Source organism: Manis pentadactyla, chromosome 12 (genome assembly GCF_030020395.1).
Source record: "Manis pentadactyla isolate mManPen7 chromosome 12, mManPen7.hap1, whole genome shotgun sequence".
NCBI lineage: Eukaryota > Metazoa > Chordata > Mammalia > Pholidota > Manidae > Manis > Manis pentadactyla.
Genome location: NC_080030.1, coordinates 12,646,174 through 12,670,990, shown reverse-complemented (window position 1 = coordinate 12,670,990; position 24,817 = coordinate 12,646,174). Strand labels below are relative to the sequence as shown.

The 24,817-nt window shown below is 48.9% G+C and overlaps 1 protein-coding gene across 5 annotated transcripts in view; it reads left to right on the top strand.

The window, feature by feature from the left end:
- LOC118917581 (paired amphipathic helix protein Sin3b) overlaps window positions 1-24,817 on the top strand; it is a 45,576-nt gene that overhangs the window by 6,273 nt on the left and 14,486 nt on the right. For 2 of the 5 annotated variants that reach the window (XM_057490060.1, XM_057490059.1), the window contains exons 4-11: window positions 1,969-2,169; window positions 3,486-3,599; window positions 6,251-6,394; window positions 18,727-18,810; window positions 19,307-19,429; window positions 20,584-20,673; window positions 21,025-21,143; window positions 24,592-24,799. In XM_057490060.1, the coding sequence (XP_057346043.1) occupies window positions 1,969-2,169; window positions 3,486-3,599; window positions 6,251-6,394; window positions 18,727-18,810; window positions 19,307-19,429; window positions 20,584-20,673; window positions 21,025-21,143; window positions 24,592-24,799 (1,083 nt within the window). The remainder of the gene's footprint in view (window positions 1-1,968; window positions 2,170-3,485; window positions 3,600-6,250; window positions 6,395-18,726; window positions 18,811-19,306; window positions 19,430-20,583; window positions 20,674-21,024; window positions 21,144-24,591; window positions 24,800-24,817) is intronic. The other 3 variants (XM_057490062.1, XM_057490061.1, XM_057490063.1) reach the window with 3 other exon arrangements.

Below are 24,817 nucleotides of genomic sequence, written 5' to 3'. Positions count from 1 at the left end.
TGGTGGTGGCCCCAGTACTGTCTGGCCTTTTTGGCCAAGCCCCGGTCTGTAGGGGTGGGTCCCCATCTTGTCACAGAGGCTCATTCCAGGACATCAGAAGCAGCATGCGCTGCCTGAAAATGCCCCCTCAGAGGGACGGGGAGCTCCTGGTGAGCACACAGCCCCCGCCTACGCCCCGGCTCCTCCTCATTCCTTCCACGGCCGAGCCTGCACACCCCAGAGGGACATGGTCATCAGTGGGTGCATCCCCAGAGTCTCTCAGAATAAATGCCACTGCTTGGAGGAAATGGTGTTGAGAATTGTGGCTGTTCCGGATCTTCTGTGACTGTTTTCCTCAGCTCAGATTTCCAGAATCACCTCAGTTGTGGGCTGAACTATGTCCCCCTTCAGTTCTCATGTTGAAGTCCTGACCCTCAGTGCGCCGCAGTGTGACTGTATGTGGAGACGGTGTTTACAGAGGTAATGAAGGTAAAATGAGGCCCTTAGAATGTCACTGAATCCAGGCACCTGTCCTTAGAAGAAGGGGAGGTCTGGACCCAGATACCCGGGTGTGTGGCTCAGAAGGATGGCCACGTGAGCGCACAGGGAGGAGGTGGCCGTCTGTGAGCCAGGAGGCCTCGGGGAACCGGGGTCCTCTTGGCAGCTTAGCCTTGGACTTGCAGCCTCCAGAGCCGTGAGGAAATAAGTGTCTCCTGCTAAGCTGCCCAGCCTTCAGTGTTCGGTTGTGGCAGCACAAGCAAACTGGTACATCTGTCCAGGCGGCGGCGAGTGTGCCCGGTAGTCGCCATCCCGTCGGAGGCTGCAGGCACCTCGTGCCGGGGACAGTGTGGCCACCACGGGTGGTGGAAACAGTGGGCGTGTTTGTCCTCTCTTCCATTCACCTGTCATCCCCAGGAGTGGGTGAAGCATGCTCTGTCCCAAGCACTGTCCCAGGCCTCGGCCATACAGCAGTGACAGAACAGTTTGCCCTGATGGCATTTGCCATCTGGCCAGGGGTGAACAGATAATGAAATAGGTAAAATATACTGCACACAGGAAGGCGATAGGTGCCGTGGAGAAAAGCAGCAAGAAAGGGGCTCGGGGCGCTTTTGGTTTGGTGCAGGATGGTTCCAGAAGACTTGCTGAGATGGTGCCCTAACAGAGACCCAGGGCAACCCTGACAGCTAAGTGCTGTCTGGGGAATAGGCTGTCATCAGAACTGCTTGTACCGTTCCAGTTTAGAAACAAACACCGCCTTCGGGAGTGTGACCTGTCCCACTGAGTGTTAGTATTCCACGTGCACAGAATAGAGCCATGCGTGTCTGTTGTCTGTTTTTGTTTGTGCTGACAGAGAAGCCCACAACAGTGGGGCATGCTTGGTGACTGGTCAGGGCCTGAATCTTTTCTCTCAAGTGACTTGCCCAGGGCTGCGTGCCCGAAGTCCCACAGTCCTGGCAACCTGGGTGGTGGGCGCCCCTCTCCTTCAGAGTCCCAGTTTTATACACCCTGACTTAGCCATTGCACTGACAGCTGGTGCTCTCACACCTGAAAACAGTGTTGCTGAAACGGGCTGGCAGAAAGCGTGGGAAGACTTCTGACAAACAGCCCAAAACTCCACTCTGAAAAAGGCTTAAACAATCCACTTGCAAATTTCTCCTGAATGCTGATTTCTCAAAATGTAGTGTACATCAAACTTTAGTGTTCTCTGAATCGCTTTGGAAGGCTCAGGCGGAGATGAGCTTGTGAGGCTCGCTCAGGAACGTGCAGACACGCAGACCACCGAGGGAAGAGCTGTCTGCACATGCTGTGTGTGGCCCCCCTGCTGCCCCCCTCCTGGCCCCCAGAAGAAATCTCCCCCTGCATCTAATTAAAAAGCTTGGCTCTGTCCTAGCTTTCCCTTGTTCCCATACAGACAGCAGCTCTGCCTGGCATTTCTCACAATCTGTTCCCCACGTCAGGCCTGACGGTAACTCACTGTCCTGTTGTCAGGAGAATTTGCACAACCACAGTGACTGTGCCGAGAACTTCAAGCAACAGATGCTGTATAAGGAGGACAAGCCCCAGGTGCCCTTGGAGTCGGATTCTGTGGAGTTCAACAATGCCATCAGCTACGTGAACAAGATTAAGACCCGCTTTCTAGACCACCCAGAGATCTATAGGTCATTCCTGGAGATCCTGCACACTTACCAGGTACGAGGCCTCAAGTCGTTCTTCTTTGTGGGCGTTGGTGGTGTCACCCAAAATTCAGGTGCATCTGAGGCATTTTCTTGTCTGAATTCATGAAATTCCATAAAACTGATTAGCTTTTCTTTATGCATTAATTTTTTTAACTGTGATAAGTGTACATAACATAAAATGTAACCATTTTAAGTCCAGTGCCATTCAGAACATGATGTGCAGCCGTCCCCACCGTCCATCTGCAGAATTCTTTTCATTTTGCAAAACAAACTCTGTCTCCTTTTAACAGTAACTCCCCATCCACTCTCCCCAGGCCCTGGCACCCCCTGTACTTCCAGCGTCTCTGAGGGTGACTCCCCTAGGGACCTCACATACCTGAGGTCATACAGTATTTGTCCTTCTGCATCTGGCTTGTTTCACTGGGCACAGAATGTCCTCCAAGTTCATCCCCGCTGTAGCAGGTGTTGGGATGTCCTTCTCTTTAAGTCTGAATGATACTCCTTTGCAGGGATTCACTGCATCTTGTTCATTCATTAATCCACTGATGGATGGTTAGGGCTGCCCCCACCTTTTGGCTCTAATGAATAATCCTGCTGTGAATGGGGGTGTGCAGATACCTGTTGGAGCTCTGTTTAGTCTTGATCTTAAATTGCTTCTTGAGGCACCTCTCCCCCCAGGAAGTACTAGGAGACACACATTAGAGGGATTGAAAAAACCTAAGAAGACAGTCTTCTTTTTACAACATGACTTTGCTGTTGTGTAGACGATGCACCTACCCTTTATTTATGCTGACTACCGCTGGGCTCTGTGCCAGGCACTGGGGCCACAGAGATGGCTACTGCTGCTCAGGAGTTCTGTCTAGAGGTGGAAAAGACTTAGAGAAGGATCTGGATGGAAAAAGAAAGGAAGTGTGTAGAAAAAGTATGTTGGGGTTAGCAGTTGCCAACCTGTGGGGCGTCAGGGAGGGGATATTTGAGTTACATCTTGACAAATCTGCAAGAACCGTCAGCTGTTGGGTAGATTCTCCCAGTGCTGGGGACAGCCTGCGCAAAGGCCCAGGGGTCAGCAGACAACCGGCTCTAGGGGACTGGATGGAAAATGTAGGCAGGCCGGTGGCCCGGGACATCCATGTTGTGCAAGGAGCTCAGACATGGAGCTGCTGCCACCTTTTCTTTTTCTAAGCAGCAAAATCCCTCTTGTAAAAATGAAATCTGCACAACCTTGATAAGCAAAATAAAGAGTTGGGAGTCTTTTTAGCATACACATTTAAGATCAGCTTGAAAGCATCTGCTCCCTGTAAACACAGTGGAGCTATTTTGATTTAACAGATGTGTGTCATCAGTGGCGCTGGTGCCATGCATGGGCCTTGTGGACTCAAGTCAGCACTGAGAACTTCCTGCTTAAAGATGAGTGGTTGCCAAGTAGCAGCCATTAAACCTCAGGTCGGTGTGGAGGGATGATGTTTGTGGTCATGGAGTTTATGGAGCCTTCACAGGTTCCACAGCGTTTTCACGTCCTAGCAGCTGGATGGACCACTGGAGAGAAGGCTGGGATGTGTCTGTCCTTTTGACGGGAATCTGGGGACCAGAGAAGTTAGACTGACTTACTCAGGGTCGTAGTGATGGGGCAGGTGCAGCTCAGCGTCCTCCAGCCAGAGGGGCTGGGAATCAGGTGGAAATGCAGGTGCCTGGGCCTAACCCCAGAGTTGGGACCTGCCCGGCCTGGCCTGCCATCTGCATGTTTAATAAGCCCCGTGGGGATTCTGATCTTTGGTCATCCATTTCTTGAGAGCTTGTTTGGAGGTTCTCGCAGGGGGGCGCAGCTACTCGTATACCCTTGACTGAAGAACGGTCCTCCTCTATCGGGGAAGGTCGTCCTCTGCGACCGAGCACGCAGCTTTGGGAGGGACGCACATGGAACCATGAGGGAGGAAGGGGACACCTGCCTGGCCAGCCAGATTGGCCGAGTCAACCCTGGCGATCAGTGGGGTGACAGATGTCGCAGCCAGATCACCCTCACATCCTGGTCATCCATTTCTTCAGAAGGAACTGGAAGTCTGAATTCTTGTGCAAATTATACTGATTTTAGAACATTGTCTTGGACTTTCTAAAAGATACCTTAGGGCCAGATCAAGCAGCTCCAGGTAAATCTGGCCGTATGCCCACTGTTTGTCAATCTCTGTTCGGCCCTGATTCAGACTCCAGTCCTGCTGTCCGCCCCTTCGGAGCCCTCTCCTCACCTCCCGGAACCTCAGGGTTCTGACCATGAATTGGTCCTAAATGCAGGTAGTGCTGACCCCTGGGTCAAGTGCGCACAACTGAGGTCATCAGTTCAAGCGCAGCTCTTGCCTCGGGTCAGCCGTGGGCAGCTGCTCCCCATTATCCAACTTGATACGTATGTCCTGTGTGGGCCATTTTTGCCCTGACCTGGCATGTGTACAGGCCCTAAAAGTGACAGTGCTCTGCACATGTGCACAGGGCTCATAGGAAAACAGGGTCAAGGCACAGCACTCAACAACTACGTTAGTGATGTGGAAAAAAAGAGATAAGTTCTTGGTATAAACAGTGCCATTGTACACATGCCAGGTAACTAAGCACGACTGTGACGACACATCCGGCTCTTGACCTTGGAAAAGATCTGAGGTGTGCACGTGGGTGTGGGCAGGTTGCAGCCTACAGGTCACTGTGGGGTGCTGGGGGGACCAGGACACTGCAGCCCCAGACAGGCCGGGCAAGGTGGCTCCCAACGGCTGAAGGAGCACACGTGGGGTGGACGTGGCAGGTGTATTCCCACATGCGCAGTTTTCTGCTTTCGGGACAAATTCCTGCCCACGCAAACGCCAGGTCCACCCCCCACTCACATTGCTTCCCAGCATGTGTTCACACCCAAACTGATGTGCATGTTGAGAACAAGTGTTAGAGCAGAGCTGGCCACCTCTGCCGGAAAATACCCAGTGGGTACGTCCCTAAATCAGGGTGTGCACCCATCATGGGGTCATAGATGGTGCCAAGTTTCCTCGGCACCCACCTTCCTTTTCACCTGTGCCTGAGGGTGCCTGGTTCCCCACATCTGTGTTAGAAATCACTGGAATTACCAGACCTTTTTATCCTTGTCAGTCTGATAAGCAGAAGATGCTTGGTGCTGCTTTAAATTGTATTTCTCTAAATATCACTCAGTTTGATCATCACTTTCTGTATATATATATACAGATCATTTGTATTTATTCTCTGAATTGAGTGGTCTTTGCCTGTTTTCTTGTTGGCTTTCAAGTGTCCCTGAGATTCTGTGGGGCAGGTTTTTTCCCTCCTAAGTAGGTGTTGTGTGGGGCGCTGGCCTGGAGGGGTGGGGGGCTCCGAGGGTTCTTGGTGGGCTCTCGCATCCCTTCTGCAGCTTCAGGGTGGACCTGACCTGCCAGGTGCTCTGGGAAGGCCCTGGCACTGCCGCCTCTCCCTTGGCCACGTTCTCGTGTGTGTAGCCGACAGAGCCACCTCGAGTCCTGCTCGCTGCTTCCCACTGTCCCGCCCGCTCCTCTTTGGTCATCCTCTTGTTGCTTGAAGCTCGGGTGAGGCCAGGTTCCTTCGGCCCTTGGATCTTGGCAATTCTGGGTAAACAGGTCCCTTGCCCTGGACGTCTGCTCCCTTCCCTCTTCACCCTCTTCCCTTGAAGCCCAGCGCTAGCTCTCTGCTCCCCTGCCCAGTGGAACATGCTCCCTTACCTTTGGGAGGGCCACGGGTTCGTTGCTGACCTTGTACTTTCCCATTCAGAGGCCACTCCAGGGCTAAGACCAGGCCTGTCTGTGACCATGTCCCTGTCCGAGTGCCCTCCACACTCCTGCACTGGGCCTCCTCTGTGGCAGGGCCTCTGCTGTGACTGGGGCTCAGGCTGTGCTGTGGGCAGGGCCAAGACAAGCACCCAGGACTGTCCTCCAGAGCAAGGACCCAGCACAAAGCGCCCTGACTGGTGGCAGGGCTGGGCTCTGCTGGCTGGTTCTCTGTCTCTGAGTCGCCCCCCGTCTCTTCCATGGTGGGATGCCTGAACGTCACACACTGCCGTGTCCTGTTCCTGGGCTGCTGACTCCTTTTCCCTTTCCCAGAAGGAGCAGCTGAGCACCAAGGGCCGGCCGTTCCGAGGCATGTCTGAAGAGGAGGTGTTCACTGAGGTGGCCAACCTCTTCCGCGGCCAGGAGGACCTGCTCTCTGAGTTTGGGCAGTTCCTGCCTGAAGCCAAGCGGTCCCTGGTGAGTACAGAGCACCCACCCTGGCTTGGGGGCTGCCTTCTCAGCCAGGACCCTTTGCCCCAGTGCAGTCCCCATGGTCATGCCAGGCTTGCCTGCCCCCTAAGATGGGCTGGGTTCCCCCAGGAGCCACATGTGGTGCAGGCTCCAGTCCATGTCAAGCTGGAGCAGATCCTGAAGAGAGAGTGTCTGTGCAGACAGTGTCCGGCGGGTGAGGACTGGTTTGGGAGGTGGAACGAATCCTCTGTCGGAGACCTGCCTGTAACGGGGGCCCTGTGGGAGGGTGCACATGAGGCTCAGGCCCACCACCTCGCCCCCTCTGGAGGGACAAGGTAGGAGTGGGCTGAGGCTTGGCATGCCGGCATGCCTGGCAGCAGAGTGGGGGACAGAGAGCAAGGGAGGGGCCTGGGGCAGGGAATTGGGGGCACAGCCTGCACCGTTAGCCTTTTTTCGCCTACTCTGCCTTGAGGCCTGCCAAGCTCCTTATTTCTTTTTCTCTACTTTTCCATGAACATAAGGCTTAAAAAGTTGAAGTAAAATTTACTTAACAAAAAATCCACCATTTTAAAGTGTATGGTTCAGTGGCATTAGGTACATATACAGCGTTGTGCAACTACACCAATTCCAGTTAGATTTCAGAACGTTCCTATCACCCCAAGAGGAAACCTGTGCCTATCAGCAGTCCCCTGCCCAGCCCTTGGCAACCACTGATCTGCTTTCTCTCTCCGTGGATGTGCCTGTTCTGGGCATTCATATACATGGGATGACACGACACGTGGCCTTCTGTGTCTGGCTTCTCACAGTCAGCGTGATGGTTTCGAGGTCCGTCCACACTGTCGTGTGTGTCAGGGCTCTGTTCCTTTTTATGGCTGAGTCATATTCCATCGTGTGGATGGACCATGTTGTGTTTATCTGTTCACAGTTAATAGATGGGCATTTGGGTTATTTCTGCTTTTTGGTGATTGTGATTAGTGCTGCTGTGAACATTTGTGTGCAAGGATTGGTTTGAACATTAGTTTTCAGTTCTTTTTGGGTCCATACCTAGGAGTGAAATTGCTGGGTCATCTAGAAACGCCATTTAACTTTTTGAAGAACTACCAAACTTTTCCACAGGGACTGCACCATGTTAGAGTCTCAACTAGCAACATATTAGAGATTCATTTCAGTGTTTCCACATGCTTACCTACACTTGGTATTTTCCTTTTTTTTATTTGAATTCTAGCCATCCTAGTGTGTGTGTGCTTTTGATTGGTATTTCCCTGATGACTTATAATATTGAGCATCTTTTCATGTGCTTATTGAGCGTTTGTCTTTGAAGAAATGTCTCTTCAAGTCCTTTGACCATATTTTTACTTTGTCTTTTTGTTGTAATTGTCAGAGTTCTTTATATATTCTGGACATGAGGCCCTTGTTAAGTATTTTTCTCCAGTCTGTAGGTTGTCTTTCACTTCCTTGTTACTGTATTTTCTTGTTATTTCTTATTACTGTACTTGCTTGTTACTGATACACACGAGTTTTAAACTTTGATCCCATTACCTGTTTTTTTCTCTTGTTGCTCATGCTTTGAATCAAATCTAAGGAACCGTTGCCAGGTCGGAGGGCATGAAGGCTTTCTTCTGAGTTTTATACTTTAGCTTTTATGTTTAGGTCGCTGATCCAGTGGAGTTCATTCTTCTGTGTGGTGTGAGGTAAGGTCCAACTTCATTCTTTTGTATCCAGCTGTCCCAGCACCATTTGAACAGACTTGTTCCCATTGAGGGTCTTGGGACATCCTTGTTGAAAATCAGTTGGCGTACACATGTGGGTTTATTTCTGGGCTCTCAGTTCTAATCCATTGATCTCTGTGTCTGTCCTTAGCCAGTACTACACTGTCTTGATTAACTTTGTATTAGGTCTGAAATCAGGGAGCGTGAGCCCTCCAACTTTGTTCTTCTTTTTCGAGATTATTTTGGCTCTCAGGCCCCCTTGCTATTCCATGTAAATTTGAAGATTAGCTTTTTCATTTCTGCAAAAAAGGCCCCTGGGATTGTGATAGGGAGTGCGGTGACCTTCAGCCTTGGGGACTGTTGCCATCTTCATGATATTCAGTCTTCTAATCCAGGGAACACAGGCTCTTTCATTTATTCAAATATTTAATTTCAGAGGCACTTTCTTACAGTTTTTGGTTGTATACATCTTGCACCTCCTCAGTTATAAATTTATTCCCAAGCATTGTTTTCTTTTTGATGGTGTCAGGAACAGAATTGTTTTCATGATTGCACTTTTGGATCGTTCATTGCTAGTGTCTAGAAGTAGCACTGATTTTTGTCTGTTGATTTTGTATCCTACCACTCCGCTGAACCTATTAGCTTTAATAATTGTGGATTTGTTAGGAATTTCTATGTAGGAGGTCATTCCATCTGCTGATACAGTGTTCCTTCTTCCTTCCATTTTGGATGCCCTGTGTTTTGTCTTCTTGCCTGGTTGCTGTGGCGGAACCACCAGCACTATGTAGAATAGAAGTGGTGAGAGCGCGGTATCCTTATCTTTTTGCTAATCTTTGTCACTTTTGAGTGTGCTGCAAGCTCTGATTTTTTTTTACAAATACCTGTATGGGATTGAAGAAGTGTCCTTCTCTTCCTAGTTTGTTGAGCCTTCCATTTTCTCTTTTTTTATTGTTATTTTAATTTTAATTTCATCAAATGTACATCACACTGGTACAGCAGTCACCCACCCCCTCTCCCCCCAGCTCCCACCTACTCCCCTCCCCCTTGGTAACCGCTAGTCACTTCTCAGTGTCTGTGTGGCTAATGCTGTTTTGTTCCTTCTGTTTTGCTTTGTTTTTATATTCCACAAATAAGTGAAATCATGGTATTTGTCTTTCCTCCACCTGGTTTGTTTAACTGAGCATAATACCCTCTGGATCCATCTATGTTGTTGCAAATGGCAGGATTTCCTTTTTTTATGGCTGAATAATATTCCATTGTGTGTATGTACCTCGCACTTAGGCTGCTTTCATATCTTGGCTATTGTAAATACTGCAGCGATAAACATAGGGGTGCATCTGTCTCTATCTCTGACTTCCAGCCTGCTTCTTCAGGCCACCCTGGCCTCTGAGTGAGGCAGGGGGTGTTCCTAACTCTCTCCTAACTTCATCAGTTTCATGGAACCTGATGCACACCACTGCAAAATAGGAGATCCATGCTTTGCTCTGATTCCTGACTAAATGCTGAGTGCTGTACTCTTTATCTCATAAAATGTGTCTGAGCACCTGTTAGCCACTTAAAAGACGATTAGCATCAGCTACCAGTCTTAAGTCTCTGATTAGAAAGGCTTGGCCCCTGAGAGAAGTATACAATATTGTAAGGTTATGCAGCTAAATTTATTTTAATGCAAGGAAAGAAAATAGTCAAAAGTCCCAGGAACTACTACAATATGGAACTAGTTTTCTAAATTATTTTGGTGGAAATCTATTCTTATTGGGTTCATCATTATCTTAAAAAATTGGGAGGTTTTTAAACTAGAGTCCCTGAAACAGAAGAAAGTTATCTTCTGCAATACAGCCTGGCTTTAAATAACTGGTGCTAGAACTGTACTTGTGTTTCATTTCCAGTCCCCTGGCTGGACACACACAGTCCCTATCAGTACAGAGCCTTCATCGGCCCTGTTAGTCTGGGGCCATCTGAACCTTAGCCCAGTTATGTAAACTGCTCACCCTTAGAGTGTATTCTTGAAAACTGAAGTACTTTTAATCAAGTAAGCTAATAAGAAAGAAGGCAATTGAATATTAGTAACTCAAATCTTTGTATCAGTTTATCTGTCTGTGTATATGTTGGTATTCTACAAGAAGTTACATCATAGAAATAATCAATCTTCTCACATTTTTCTTCCCTTTGCTACTTCTATAACTTCTTCCCTCTTCCTGAATACAACCCTTTTTCTAGAGTTTGTGTCTCATACATAGAATTGTAGTGCATCAGAGCCTTTCCAGCTAATAAAGATACCTCAAGACAAGTGCTGGGCATAGTAACCATGAAGCATAAATCTTCAAAAAGGCAGAAAGCTAACCTTTTCAAGATTACTACCTTTCTCTCACTTACCAACTTTACATCTCCCTGTGTAGCTCCAGAAGATGACTGGTTAGCCAGAGACGGGTAAGATTCCTCAAGGGAGGAACAACCTAAGACAGGCACAGTTGCAGGGGGGCCATCAGGTGAGAAATTGGGGGTCAACAGAGGTGAGGCTTAGAACCTCACCCCCCCAGTTTTGAGAGAAAGCTTCTGCACCCATGACTCTTTTGTTGCCATTGCCCAGCTCAGATCAAGATCCAGTCTATAGGCATAGACCTGATCACCTGCAATTACCTTCTGTTTGCACTAAATCTGTTTTCTGTCTTTATTTCACATCACATAAGCTCAAGAAGCAGACTTATTTCGTACTGCAGAATTTGGAGAAGTAAACTATGTTAAAATCCTTCTGTTAGAAACTACTTGCTATATTTTTTATTGTATCTATCTACTACTTAAAAGGGGGAAATGTGGGATTAATGGGATTAATACATAAATCAAGTAATACAGAAATCAAATGTACAAATACATATGACTTGATTGTTTTTCCTACAACTCTTGATGCGTGATCAAAAACAGAATGATTAAAGCCAAAGCAGTTCCTACAACTCATGACCACCCTCACATGGTTTCGGTGTCCTTGAGGAGTGTCATGCCCTAGGGCTAGACTCAAGGTCAGATAATGATTGTGTGTTGGCCATGTGTTGAACCCCCTACTCAGAATTCTTGAGATGTTTTAAGTTCATTTGCTCAGTAAGTACGAGAAGTGCCTATTCGGCATTATTCTTGTGCTGTGATGCCTTGAGTGCCCTGGCTGGCCCTTCAGATCCTCAGCATTCCGTCACGTTCCCTCCAAATCTGCAGGTCAGAGGCAGGGGGTAGTTGACACCCTCTATACCCATTTTGTTGAGAGTTTTTATCTTGAATGGATATTGAATTTTGTCAGATGCTTTTGCAGTATCTATTGAGATAGAAAATCATGTGATTTTTATCCATTTTGTTGATGTGGTTTATCATATTGATTGATTTACCAATATTGTACCCCTACTTGTATCCCTGGAATAAACCCCACTTGGTCATGATGGAAGATCTTTTTGATGTATTTTTGGATTTGGTTTGCTAATATTTCATTGAGGATTTTTACATCTATGTTCATCAGGGATATTGGTCTGATTTTCTTTTTTTTTTTGGTGTGTTTGTCTGGTTTTGGTATTAGAGTGATGCTGGTCTCATAGAATGAGTTGAAGTATTCCTCCTCCTCTACTTTTTGGAATGCTTTAAGAAGGCTGGATATTAGCTTTTTTAATGTTTGGTAGAATTCAGCTGTGAAGCTATCTGGACCTGGAATTTTGTTCTTGGGGAGCTTTTTGATTACCAATTTGATTTCATTGCTGGTAATTGGTCTTTTCAGATTCTCTGTTTCTTTTTGGGTCAATCTTGGAAAGTTGTATTTTTCTAGGAAGTTATCCATTTCTTCTAAGTTGTCCAATTTATTGATATATAATTTTTCATAGTATTCTCTAATAATTCTTTGTTTTTCTGAGGCATCTGCTGTGCTTATTCCTTCATTTCTGATTCTGTTTATGTGTGTAGACTCTCTTTTTGTCTTGATAAGTCTGGTGAGGGGTTTATGTTTTATTTTCTCAAAGCACTTGTTCTTGGTTTCATTGATTTTTTTCTGTCATTTCATTCTTTTATTTATGTTCTGATCTCTATTATGTTCCTCTTTCTACTGACTTTGGGTTTCATTTATTCTCTTTCTAGATTATTTAATTGTGATTTTTAGACTGCTTTTTGGGATTGTTCTTGTTTCTTGAGGTAAGCCTGTATTGCTGTGTACTTTTCCTCTTATAACTGCCTTTGCCACCTCCCACAGATTTGGGGCTTTTTTTCTTTTCATTTGTCTTCATGTTTTGCTTAATTTTTGTTTTAATTTGTTCATTGATCCATTGATATTTAGAATCATGTTGTTTAGCCTCCGTGTGTTTGCAACTTTTTTTGTTTTCTTTGTGTAATTTATTTCTAGTTTTATACCATTGTGGTCTGAGAAGCTGCTTGATACAATTTCAGTCTTTTTGAATTTATTGAGGCTCTTCTTGTGGCCTAGTATGTGATCTATTCTGGAGTACGTTCCATATACACTTGAGAAAAATGTGTATCCTGCTGCTTTTGGATGGGAGTGTTCTGTTAAGATACCCGTTAAGTCCATTCATCTAATGTATTGTTCGGCGCCTCTGTTTCCTTATTCTGTCTGCTTGATCTATTAATGTGAATGGTGTATTAAAGTCTCTGAAAATAAATGTGTTGTAATATATTTCCTCCTATAATTCTGTTAGTATTTGTTTTACATATTTAGGTGCTTCTATATTGAGTGCATAGATATTTATAATAGTTAGATCCTCTTGTGGTACTGATCCCTTTATCACTATGTAATGCCCTTCTTTGTCTCTTGTTACTTTCTTTTGAAATCAATTCTGTCTTATATAAGTACTGCTACTCCTGCTTTTTTCTCTGTATTATTTGCATGTAATATCTTTTTCCTTCCTTCACTTTTAGTCTGTGTATGTCTTTGGGTTTGAAATGAGTTTCTTGTAGGCAGCATATAGATGGGTCTTGTTTCCTTATCCATTCTGCCACTCTATGATTGGTGCATTCAGTTCATTTACATTTAAGGGGTTTATTTATAGATATGCACTTAGTGTTATTTTATTGTTTTCTGCTGTTTTTTACAGCTCTTCTCTGTTCCTTTCTTCCTCTCTTTTATTCTTCTCTTGTTATTGATGGTTTTCTTTAGTGTTGTAATTGGATTTCTCTCTCTTTTTAAAATTTTTTATTTTTGTTTGTATTTATTGTAGGCTTTAGTTTTGTGGTTACCAAAGGTTCAAGGATAGCATCTTTATTATATAATAGTCTATCTTAAATTGTTGATTACTCTAGTTCAAACACAATCTAAAGGTACTTTCCTTTCCCCTTTTTCTTCCTCCTCCTCATTTTTTGTATTAGATATCATAATTTGCACTTTTTGTTTATCCCTTGACTGATTTTGTGTATAGTTGATTTTGCTGCTTTTGTTTTAATTTCATACTTGCTTGGTAATTAATTGGTCTGTTTACCTTTACTGTGGGTTTATTTTCACTGGTGAGAGCTATTTAGCTATAGGGTCATTTCTGTCTAGAGCAAGCCCTTTAACATATCATGTAAGACTGGCTTAGTGTTGGTGAATTCCTTTAACTTTTGTTTATCTGGAAATTGTCTAATACCTGCTTCAAATTTAATAATCTTGCTGGACAGCAGATTCTTGGTTGGAGGTTTTTCTGTTTCAGTACATTAAATATATCCTGCCATTCCCTTCTGGCCTGAAGAGTTCTGCTGAGAAGTCTGCTGACAGCCTGATGGGGTTTCCTTTATAAGTGATCTATTTTCTGTCTGGCTGCTTTCAACACTCTCTCCTTATCCTTGATCTTTGCCATTTTAATTATTATGTCTTGGTGTTGTCCTGCTGAGGTTCCTTTTGTTAGGGGATCTCTGTGCTTCCATGACCTGAGTGTCTATTTCCTTTCCCAAATTGGGAAAGTTTTCAAGAATTATTTCTGTTAAGAGACTTTCTATCCCTTTGTCTTTCTCTTCTCCTTCTGGTACCCCTATTATGTGAATATTGTTTCGTTTGGATTGGTTACATAACTCTCATCATTCTTTCAGTCCTAGAGATCCTTTTTTCTCTCTGGTCCTCAGCTTCTTTGTTTTCCTGTTGTCTAATTTCTGTTTCATTTACTGTTGCCTCTGCATTATCTAATCTACTTTTAAATCCCTCCATTGTATGTTTCATTTCAGATACTGTGTTCTTCAGCTCTGAGTGGCTCTTCTTCAGGTTTACTTTTTGTTGAAGTCCTCCCTGAGCTCTTGAGTATCTGAACATGCTTTTTACTTTTATTTTGAAATCTTTATCAAGAAGATTGGTGATCTCTGTTTCATTTAGCCCTCTTCCTGGGGTTCTCTGTCTTGTAGTTTTGATTGGATCAAATTCCTGTCTGCTCATTTGTTCAGGGATTCTGTCTTTGTTCCATTGTATTAGATATTTCTGCTATGCTTTCTGGTCTAAGAGTTACAGCTTTATGAAGAAGGTGTGCTGTGGTGCCCAGAAGCTGAAGATTCGTTATTCTCTAGTGCCTGGTTCTATTTTGTGGGGACCCCAGTTGTTGGCATGCCATGGGTGGGGCGCCTTTCTGGCTTCTGTAATGGTCTCAGTCTGGGTGGGCAGTTTGCTTGAGCCGTTGCCTTCTGCTTAGCTCAGGAATCTCTGCTGAGCTTGCTGTGGGAGGGGACTCCCTCTGCCTGGCCTGCAACAATGGCAGGGCTGCAGGGTTAATGGGGTGGGCAGGCCATTGTGCCCCAGCTGGTCACATAGCACCAGCCCCAGGTGGTTTGGGCACCCACAGGGAGGAAGAAGCTCTTGGGGGTGGCTCCTCCAGGCACCTCTCTGGTTGGGCTGAGTTGGAGCCAAGGAAGCTGGGAGAGTGTCCATCTGCCTCAGGCAGCAAAGTCTGTTGCTGCCTCTGGGCCAAGTGGGTTGGTTCCCAGCAGTGCACAGGGAGGTGTCTCGGGGCGGTGTTGCCAGCAAGGGGGAGCGTCTGGGGCTCCTGAGAGTTCCTGACCTGTTGGGCTGAGGGAGGGCTGGGGAGGTATCCTCCCCCCGCCCTTTCTCCTGAGGAGAGAGCTCTGTCAGACCCTCACCCCTCGGGTCCCCTCCCACTGCTTGCAAGTGTTTCAGACCAACAGCTCTGCTTTGGGTCTCAGGACTGGCGGAGCGAGTGTGCCTGCCTTGCACACTGGCTGGGGGCTCCGCCTCTCAGAGTTTTTCAGCCCTGGTGTCCAGCCCCCACTAGTCACCAGAACCCAGTGCTCCCAGAGCAGAGCTCCAGGGCCAGGGGTGCAGTGCTCCTGGGCACCTACCTGCTCCCCGCCCCATTCCCCTTCCTCCTGCCTGTGGGCTGGTGCTGCAGGAGGGCTGGGGTCCCGTCTCAGTGCTGCCGCCTTGCCCCTCCCTGAGTGGGCCTCCCTCCGCCTCAGGGGCAGGTGTCTGCCCTGTGGTCTTCAGGTTGTTGTCAGGTCTAGGTGCTTTGCTATATTTTCTTCTTTTATGTGTTTTTGTGAGGAGGTTTCTGTCTTGCCTTCCTGTTCTGCCATCTTTAATCTGATCAGACCCATTTCCTCTTTCCTCTTCCCATTCTTCCTGTTTGTCATGGATGAGGACTTTGGGTGTGAGCACACAAGAGCTCCCAGTCTCCGGGGTGCTGCTTCTGGATGAAGATACAGTGGGGGTGGGGGAGGAGGGCAGGACGGGGGCCTGGGCGGAACCCCAGGAGCACACAGCTGCAGTGCTTGCTCCGCCTCCTTGGGCACTGCAGGCAGGCTTGAACCAGTTGCATCACCAGCTGGGCCTGGGTTCCTCTCTCACAGCGAGATGACTGGCCCTCCTGCTAAGGTGGGTACTTGTTGAGCCATTGGCCTTCAGGTGCTCCACAAAGGGGCCCAGCAGGTGCCCAGTGCTCTGGAACAAGTAAGGGCGGCTGGTAGGAGAAGCAGGCATAGAGTCTCTTCCCATACCCACTTGGTTAACTCCTCCTGGTGCCAGCATCCCCCCAGAACATCCTCCCAGTGGGCAGGGCCTCTCCTCTGTGTCCCTGGGCCCAGTCTCCCGTGCCTGGCCTGCAGGAGGCCCTGCGGGAGTGCCTGGATGCAGCCCTGAAGGGGAGCTCACCCCACCAAGGGTGTCCGCACCGGGCCTCTCAGTATAGCCCAGCTCCTCACGGCCCCACCCTCACAACCAGCTTCCTTCTCCGAGGCCTCTGTGGGCGCTCTCTATTGCTCTGGAGTTCACGCCCCTGCTTGTTCTTTTCCCCTTTTTCCCAAACACCGACCTTTGCATCACTCTCGTCTTCCTCCTCTGCTCCTCAGAGGCCCTCATAACATTGGCTTCAGGGGCTCACCACCTCCCTCGCAGTGCACAGTCTGCCTGTGTTGGTGCAGCCTGAGGCCGCGGGCACTTGATAGCTTGAGCTGCATGCTGTCACCCACCTTGCAGCTGCATCTCACCCCCACATACTCCTGGTGAATTATCTTTGAGAATCCTCTCGGATCTGGGACTTGCATCCCAGCTCTAACCTTGGCGCTAGTGGCTCCTCCCCACAGGGGCATGGGTGCCCAGTGGCATTCCCAGCTGGCCTTTCCAGAGCCATTAACATCAGCACTGAGCAGTCCTGGGGCCAACCACAGGGGCACGGCAGCCCACCCGCTTGGCCTCAGGGAAGACAGGCCTGGCCAAATCCTGGGCTAGCTCTCCCTGTCTGGGTGGAATTCACGGGGTCAGGGACCTGCCCTTTGTCCACACCCCGGGGAGGCTTGAGAGAGCAGCCCCATCCTGACGTTAGGTGGTGGGGGCAGAACCTGGGGCAAGGGCTCAGGACTCTGCCTAGTCTGTGTTGCCTTGTCACCCCGCTGCAGGAGCCTGACAGTCACTTCCCCTAGCCTCAGCTCTGGGAAGTGGTCATTGGGGCATCTCTCTCCTAGGAATCTCTAGGAAGCTGGAGATTCCTTAGAGATTGCTTAGTGAAGTGCCTGGCCGAGGCTGCATGGGCACCGGCCTTTGCTGGGGGTCATTAAAGTGGGTGGGGAGCCCTGTCTGCTAGAGCTGTGGGGAGTGATCCACAGCCAACACTTGGCGGCTCATGAAACTGGCAGCCCACGTTGCCCTCCCAAGCTCTGCAGTTTTGCAGTGAGGGCTGCCTTACCTAAGTCCCCTGAGTTTTCATCTTGGTGTGTCAGGTGGGCAGTGAGTAGAACCTCTCCTCCCCCGGTGGCCGTGATTGCAGCCACATTGTGGACATGACTCAGCATTTGCAGATTTTGGACACTGACAGAGCTGGCCCTAGAAAGAAAAGCATTTCACTCAGAAAAGCACCTGCCCACGGTTTCTGTAATTGGAATTTGTTATCAGTTCAGCCAAGTGTTTTAGTTTATATTGGGTAATGAGACCTATCTTGTACATTTAAAAAAAATGAGTCCATTTCTTACTAAAAATGCCCATATACAATCTATTATATAAATAGATCCTAATATTCATGATCCTTCATAACAGTTTTTGGATTTCTATTAAAACTGCAGGAAAAAGAAACTGAACATGAAACTTGATATTGTCCTAAGTAAACTCAACCATTTGGCCTAGCCAGGGGAGGACAAATTTTCTGTCAAGCCCTGATAGTAAGTAAGCATCTTAGGCTTTCCGGCCAGGCAGTCTCGGAGCAGGAAAGGGCCACGTATGATATGTCAACTAATGGGTGTGGCTGTGTGCCAATAGAACTTTACCAGAAACAGGGCGAGCGTGGTGGTGAATATGCCAGCCCCCAGCTGATTGGTCTTCAGGGGTCTATAGCACAACCGTTCACAAATTAGGACATTCAACTAAAAAGTAAGAACTGTCTGCAGTGTTAGGGGAAAGCTTGCCTTGCAGCTGGGGGAGCGGTTGGCTTTCCCCTTCAGGCCCCCTGTCCTTGCCCAGCACATAGTGTCAGTGGCCACCTCTTCCTATTCTAGCATCTGTCAAAAGATGAGAATTTTTCCACTTCAAGTTCTTGGAGTAACTTTGCATCTTCACATAACTGTTCTCCAAAGAAGTTTAACTCCGAAGGGACAGGTTTTGCCTTTATCATTATTATAAAAATCGTATGTGCTTGTAAGAAAAATCAAGCATTAGTAAAGATAACAAGTATGAAGAGTGAACTTTGCTTTCCTTGGCTGTTTCCCAGCCATTACCCTCAGAGTTGAGCACTCACAAGGCTCTTATATTACGTATCTTTCTAGAAATTTCCTTTGCATATGCAAACAAATGTTTATCCTTTAAAAAAACGAGTTGGCATCCTGTTTATTCTACTGCTAGGGTTTGTTTTCTTTTTCCTGCAACAGTGTGTCAGATATGTCTGTTCCTAGCAGGGACCCTGAAGACCCAGAGACCCAGAGCGAGCCAGAGCTTGCTCGTTTCTGGTAGCTGCTGGCTGTTTTGCTTGGATGCACCACAACCTGTTCCCCGGCCCACGCTTAGGGCTAACAGCATGTGTCCAGGTCCCTTGGTGGGGTGACTCTCATGTGCCTCCCTGGCCCTGCCCACATCCTGCAGAAAGCTGAGGTCTGCCTGCCTTCCCCCACCCTCTGGCTTTCTGGCACATTCACATAGATGTAAATCCTGAATAGGTACTTCTAGAACTATTCCTTGTAATTATTGTCCACACCCTGTAGATACCCACCCGGGACAAGTGTCCTGACCTGTCGATTGCTGGCCAGCGTGGAGCGTGGGAGGACCAGAGGAGAGCCCCTCATTGTGTAATGACACTCCCCAAGATGTGTTTTTTCATTTACAGTAAAGAACACCAGCTTGGCTGGGAGCTCCCCGGGGCTGTGACCTGGCAGCTATCAGCTGTTGGGGCTTTGCACACACCAGTCCCTTTGCCCGAACCGCTGTTCCTTTCTGGGGTGTGTGTGAACATGTAGTCAGACCCCCCCTGTTTGTGGTTGGCTGGATGCGCGCAGCATATTGGTACCGACCCTGGTGTCCACACCCCCTGGCTCTTCCCCACCTGCTGGGACCCACCCCTTGTCGTGGCCTTCTTTGTGTCTTCTGCCAGCTTCATGGGTGCTGGACTGTGATGACAAGGGTGCATGGTCTTTCTCCCAGAAAGTGTGAGCATCTCAAGTGCATGAGCCCCCTCCCAGGAGGACAGGGCCCCTGGCAGCTAGCACTTACTGGGGAACACAGCCTGAGCAGAAGGCCCGGCAATGTACCTGCAGCTCTGACCACCTCCTGTACTTGTGTCCTCAGTTCACAGGAAACGGGCCATGTGAAATGAACAGTGTCCAGAAGAGTGAGCACGAGAAGAGTCTGGAACACAGTAAAAAGCGCACTCGGCCCTCACTCCTCCGCCCCGTGTCTGCACCAGCCAAGGTAGCTGCCAGCCATGCATAGCCATCCACACATGTGGGTGCCCAGCAACTGGCCTTCTCTGTAGATGACCCGGGTGGCAGCCTACAGGGGCCCCAGCGGCAGGCCTGGGGCAGGCGGTTGAGTCTGGTCCCTGGTCTGGCTTGAAATTCACGGGCTGTGGGCCTTTGGGAAGTCAGCTCACCATCAAGGTGGTTGTCCACCCCCTTCTCTTGGCTCTCACACTTGTTGTGAGGAGGAGTGTTCCTTTCTCCTGGAGAGACAGGGCGCGCTATTGAATCCACTCCATTTTTCACCATCACGACTCTTTCCTAGGCAGGGATGCCCTGTACAGTTGTGCAGGTTGGGCAATGCACATTGTCTGCTCAGGGGTGCCAGGCTGAGATCCAGCTCCAGTGGCACGCATCACCTGTGATGGTGATTTTCTATCTAGTTCCATCATTCCTCATGCATTTGCTAGTTGGCTTTCTACTGTGAGGAAGAGTTTTCTCTTCATCCCCTTCATTTGGTTACCTGTATTGACATGGACTCAGGGTTGTAATCTGTGACTGTCCTTGTTTGTCTTCATGTCCAAACCATCTCAGATTTGGCCAGTGGGGCCCTTCAGGCTGGTTCCTGTGTCCATGATTCTTGTGGCTCTTGGGAGATGGTTTCAGCTGTAGAGTAACATCCCTCACATCTTGGGAGTTCCGTCAAGTTCCAGCCTAAGGCCAGTGTAGAAATAAAATCTTCACAGAGATTTAAAACGGGCTTCTCTAGGATCCCCCCAGTACTGTCCCCTTCCGGTCACATCCCACAGGACAAAACAAGCAGAGGGGGAAGTTTCTGAAACTGTGACCAGGCGCACTTCTCCCTTGATATCTCGACTTTCTGGTGCCCCTACCTGTTATCAAAAGCCTAAACTGCCTAGAGGTAGGCCCCAGGCTGTCGGTGGAGTGGTCTTGTGACCTGCATCCTTCACTCGGTCACAGAGGCTGAGTTGGGTGGTCCTGAGTTCATCTGTGGGGGTCCCGGGCAGACTCAGCCAGCAGCTTGTGACAGTTCCGGTAAGAGAGCCCGGTATCGGCAATGCCATGACTCTAACAAGATTCTAACAAAGGTGAAAGGGGCCGTCCGTGGGGCGCATAGAGCATTCATCATGTGATTTCTCACCACAGAAGAAAATGAAACTCCGTGGTACCAAAGACCTGTCCATCGCTGCTGTGGGCAAGTACGGTGCCCTGCAGGAGTTCTCCTTCTTTGACAAGGTGGGCCATGGGGCTAGAGCCCTCTGGGCAGGGGTCAGCAGAGCAGGTGACGAGGGCAGGCCTCGGTTCCCAAAACAGGTCTGGGACACACAGCTGCCCCTCTGAAGCCACGTGGCCACGGTGCACCAGCGGCGCTCCTGGGGCCTCCCACCCAGGGTCACACCCTGAGGCTGCAACGTGGCCTTGTGTGCTAGCCGTTGAAGCTGCGAATCGCTGCATGGAGCATTGCCCTGCAGACCACAGCCAGTCATTAGTTCAGCCAGTCACCTAGCACTGCCTGAACTAATAAAATGGCAGAGCAGAATGGGTCAGGCCTGGCCCCCAAAGGCCTCCAACCGGCTCCCCCTGTAGGTGCGCCGGCTGCTGCAGAGCCAGGAGGTCTACGAGAATTTCCTCCGCTGCATCGCGCTCTTCAACCAGGAGCTCGTGTCCGGCTCTGAGCTTCTCCAGCTTGTCAGCCCGTTCCTAGGGTGAGTGACCCTTTCCCAGGCCCCCCACTTAGGTTGTGTTCCTATAAACTCCCTGCACCCCTCTTTTGGTTATCATTCTTTAAAAAATGATATGTGCTTTTTCCTATTTTTGTCTTTAAATTAAAATGGTCATGGGGAAGATTAGAGATTCACCGGCAGTTATAAGAGAGAAACCAGAGAGAGTCTGAGATCTGTGCCCTCCCAGCAGTGTGTAGTCAGGATCCCAACCAGGATGTCAACTCACCCAGCCCGCCAATCTATCCGGGTTTCCCCATATCCAGTGCAGAGAGAGAGAGAGAGAGAATGTCTGTGTAACTCTAATTACTAATCTCCTGTGAAGGTTTGTGTGTCTACCACCACAGTCAAGACACTGAGCCACTTCAGAACCACATGATTCTTGTGTTGACCTTTAATGCCCCTCCTTGCCCCGGCCTCAGACCCTTGGCAACCACTAACCTGTGCTCTGTCTCTAAAACTTGTATGGCAGAAGTGCTCCAGAAACGAAGTCGTGCAGCACTGAACCCTTTGAGATCCGGGCTTTCTTCACTCAGTGTGATTCCCTGGAGATTCAGTTGACATGTGCTTTTAAAAATCCTTCTGGAGGATCATAAATGGCCGGGAGGGATGCAACTGCCATCCAGAGAGAAACCCTGTCAGCATGTCAGCACCCCACGTCCAGCAGGTCCTGCTGTGGTGTGTGGGCAGAGCAGCTGCCAGAAGGGTGGAGATGTTCTAGGGTAGAGAGTCGCATGCCAAGCGTCCCTGGGAGGGAGTTTGGCAGCCGCCAGCATCACTCCCTGCCTGCCAGCCGTGTCACGTTGGGCAGCTTTCTTAGCCAGTCTGTGCCTGGGTTTCCCTGCTGTGCAGTGGAGATTATAAAGGCGCCCACGCAGAGTTGCGGAGAGCTCCAGGTGGGCTCTACCCGGAGGACTCTGAATGTAGTATCGTGGACAGGGTGATCACACATTGTACATGACTATATGCAGGATCTTATGTAGCCCCAAAGACAACCCAGGGCCAGTGCTTACTTAACCCCTTCTTATTAATTAAGAAAAAAATTTCAAACTTCTTTCTTCTAATATAAAATAAAATGCAGATTCCAGAAACCACATGCCAGAAGAATGGCCAGATGCACCATTGTTAGGCAAACCCCCTCGTGCCCACGGCCACAAGCAAACCTCCACCAGCCCGCAGAAAGCCCTTTGTGCACCCACCTGCTGCAGGTGACCTGCACTAGTTACCGAGGGGGTACCAATGCACAGCCCCGGCTGGCTTTGCTGTTTAGGATTCCTGATGGGTCTTGTCTCTGCTTCCCATCAGATGCCTCACTGCTCCTGTGTTGTGTTGTGCCCCCACACCTTAGGTGGGCTTTGCCCCCGCGTCTTCATGGCGCCACTCACCACGTCCATCAGACGGAAGGAAGTGGCATCCGCTGACTTGTTTCTGTGGCTGGTTTGTTCATTCATTCATGAGGGGGTGGAAGAAAACAAAGATCACAAGAGTATTCACCACCTTTTGGGGGCCAGGGGTGGATGCCAGATTTCTCTCTTCATCCTAGGGTCAGGCAGTAAACTGTGTTCCTGTCTCAACAGGACCAGCTGGGGACCAAAACAGAAAGGGTATCCATTTGCTTCCCCCCCTGCACTTTTTTGTTTTTAGGCATCCTATAAACTTACAGACTTAGACATATTTGATGTGGTTCAGTACAGTTTAAAGATGAGGAAGCCCAGGCCCAGAGAGCAGACCTCTTGCTTTCTCTGAGACAAGCTCTCAAGAGATCTCTGCATGGTGATGGCTGGACCCTTCGCTCACCCTCTGTTCTCCGGACACTAGTGTGGCTGTTGAGTCACAGCAGCAGCCTCACACTGTCAGGCTGGGCTGCAGCATCCTTTCTTTTTTAACTCTGCATTTCTTAGACCTCAGGATCCTTTTTAGCAAGTATGTAGTATTCCCATACTTTGTGTGTATTGTGGTTTTCTTAGCAGGAACTGGAATGGTGGCCTCTTGCCTCCACTTCTCCCTATGATCAGTGCTGAGGTCGTGCTCTTGGCCTGGGATACTCAGAGGCTGAGTTAATAAGGTCATCGCCCTGAGAGAGCACACACATCAGGGTGACCTTTCACTTGGGTTAACTTTCTCAGGAGGCGAAAGATGTGTTACTGCTCTGAAGAACCACCCCGAGCGGGATGGCAGTGTCACATAGTCACAGCCAAAGCACAGCTGGCTTTTTCGCACGGACTTGGGATGTGCCCACGTGGAGTGCATCGGCAGAGCTCAGGGTCCCGTGCCCGGAGCCTGGTGCCTGACTGAGGAAAGGGTGCCCTAGTTGGGAAGGTGAACTGCTGTGACCAGGGAGGGTCCTATGGAGCCGGCCCGCAGCATGTGAACCCTAGCAGGGTGCACGACCAGCCGAGTCTGAGTCAGTAGTTTGCTTCCTGCCAGCAAAGCTGAAGTTCCTTGGTTTGTAAGATGTCCATCCTCCTTCCTGGGTTGTCAGGAGGTTGTGGGAGAAGCATGAAGGAACACAGAATGCAAGGTGCTGAGCAGGCACAGGTGGCCATTTTCCTTCAGCACGTGGGCAGCAGTGAGAGTTTCATAGGGCAGCGTGCACTGGAAAGTCCAGCGTTTCTGCAGCAAAGGGCAGAGTGCAGCGGACCTCTGCTCTCATCTCAGCATTATGTCCTAGCGTTCACTTCTTGAGGCCTCATTTTGCAATTGTAAGCTTCAGTCCAGGTTGCCCACCCAGGGGCTGCTGATCTCGGCAGCCCAGAGAGCTGCCACCTGGCGACAGAATTGTTTAGCATTGGGCTGGAGTTGGGTGTGTCATGGTTAACCATCCTCTGCAGTGTTCTCGTGATGTGCTTTTATCCCTGCTGTGACCTCAGGCTTCCCCTGTACTGATTTTGTTGACATCTTCCATCCTGCTCTTCTGTTTGTGGTTTTCCTTATGAAGCGAGTTGGCACAGAATGCTCACATGTGGGGCACAGCCTGTTAGCAAGGCCAGGGTATGACTGCTCAGCTCTGGGATTGCTGTGTTCCAGAGCAGCCATAGGCCATACAAAGTGAATGGACATGACTGTGTGCCAGTAAAACTTTATTTACAAAGATCGATGTAGGCAAGTTGTCCATAGTTTGCCAATCCCTGGCCTGATGCCTAGCCTTTTCAATCAAGGAGCATCACAGACCCTAGTTCCTGCCAGTCCGGGGTATCCTCCTGAGTGTTCCAAGGCCTGGTTGGTGATGGAGGTGCAGGGTGGGGCTGGGATTCACTCACACACTGGAGGGCTTGAGGCATGTCTGACCACGTTCCGCTTCTTGCCTCTCCTCCCAGATGTTGAGTTCTGATTATCTCTAACTGCCATTGTCTGTGAAGCCATTCTAAAATCCCTGGATCACTCTCAGAAAGCCCCAGGGATGCCGACTTACTGTTTGTTTCTATTTCTGAAGGAAATTTCCAGAACTCTTTGCACAATTCAAGTCCTTCCTGGGTGTGAAAGAGCTGTCATTCGCCCCACCCATGAGCGACAGGTCTGGAGATGGAATAAGCCGGGAAATTGACTACGCATCTTGCAAGCGCATCGGATCCAGCTACCGGGCACTCCCTAAAACCTACCAGCAGCCCAAGTGCAGTGGGCGGACTGCCATCTGCAAGGAGGTAGCGCTTCCCATGGGC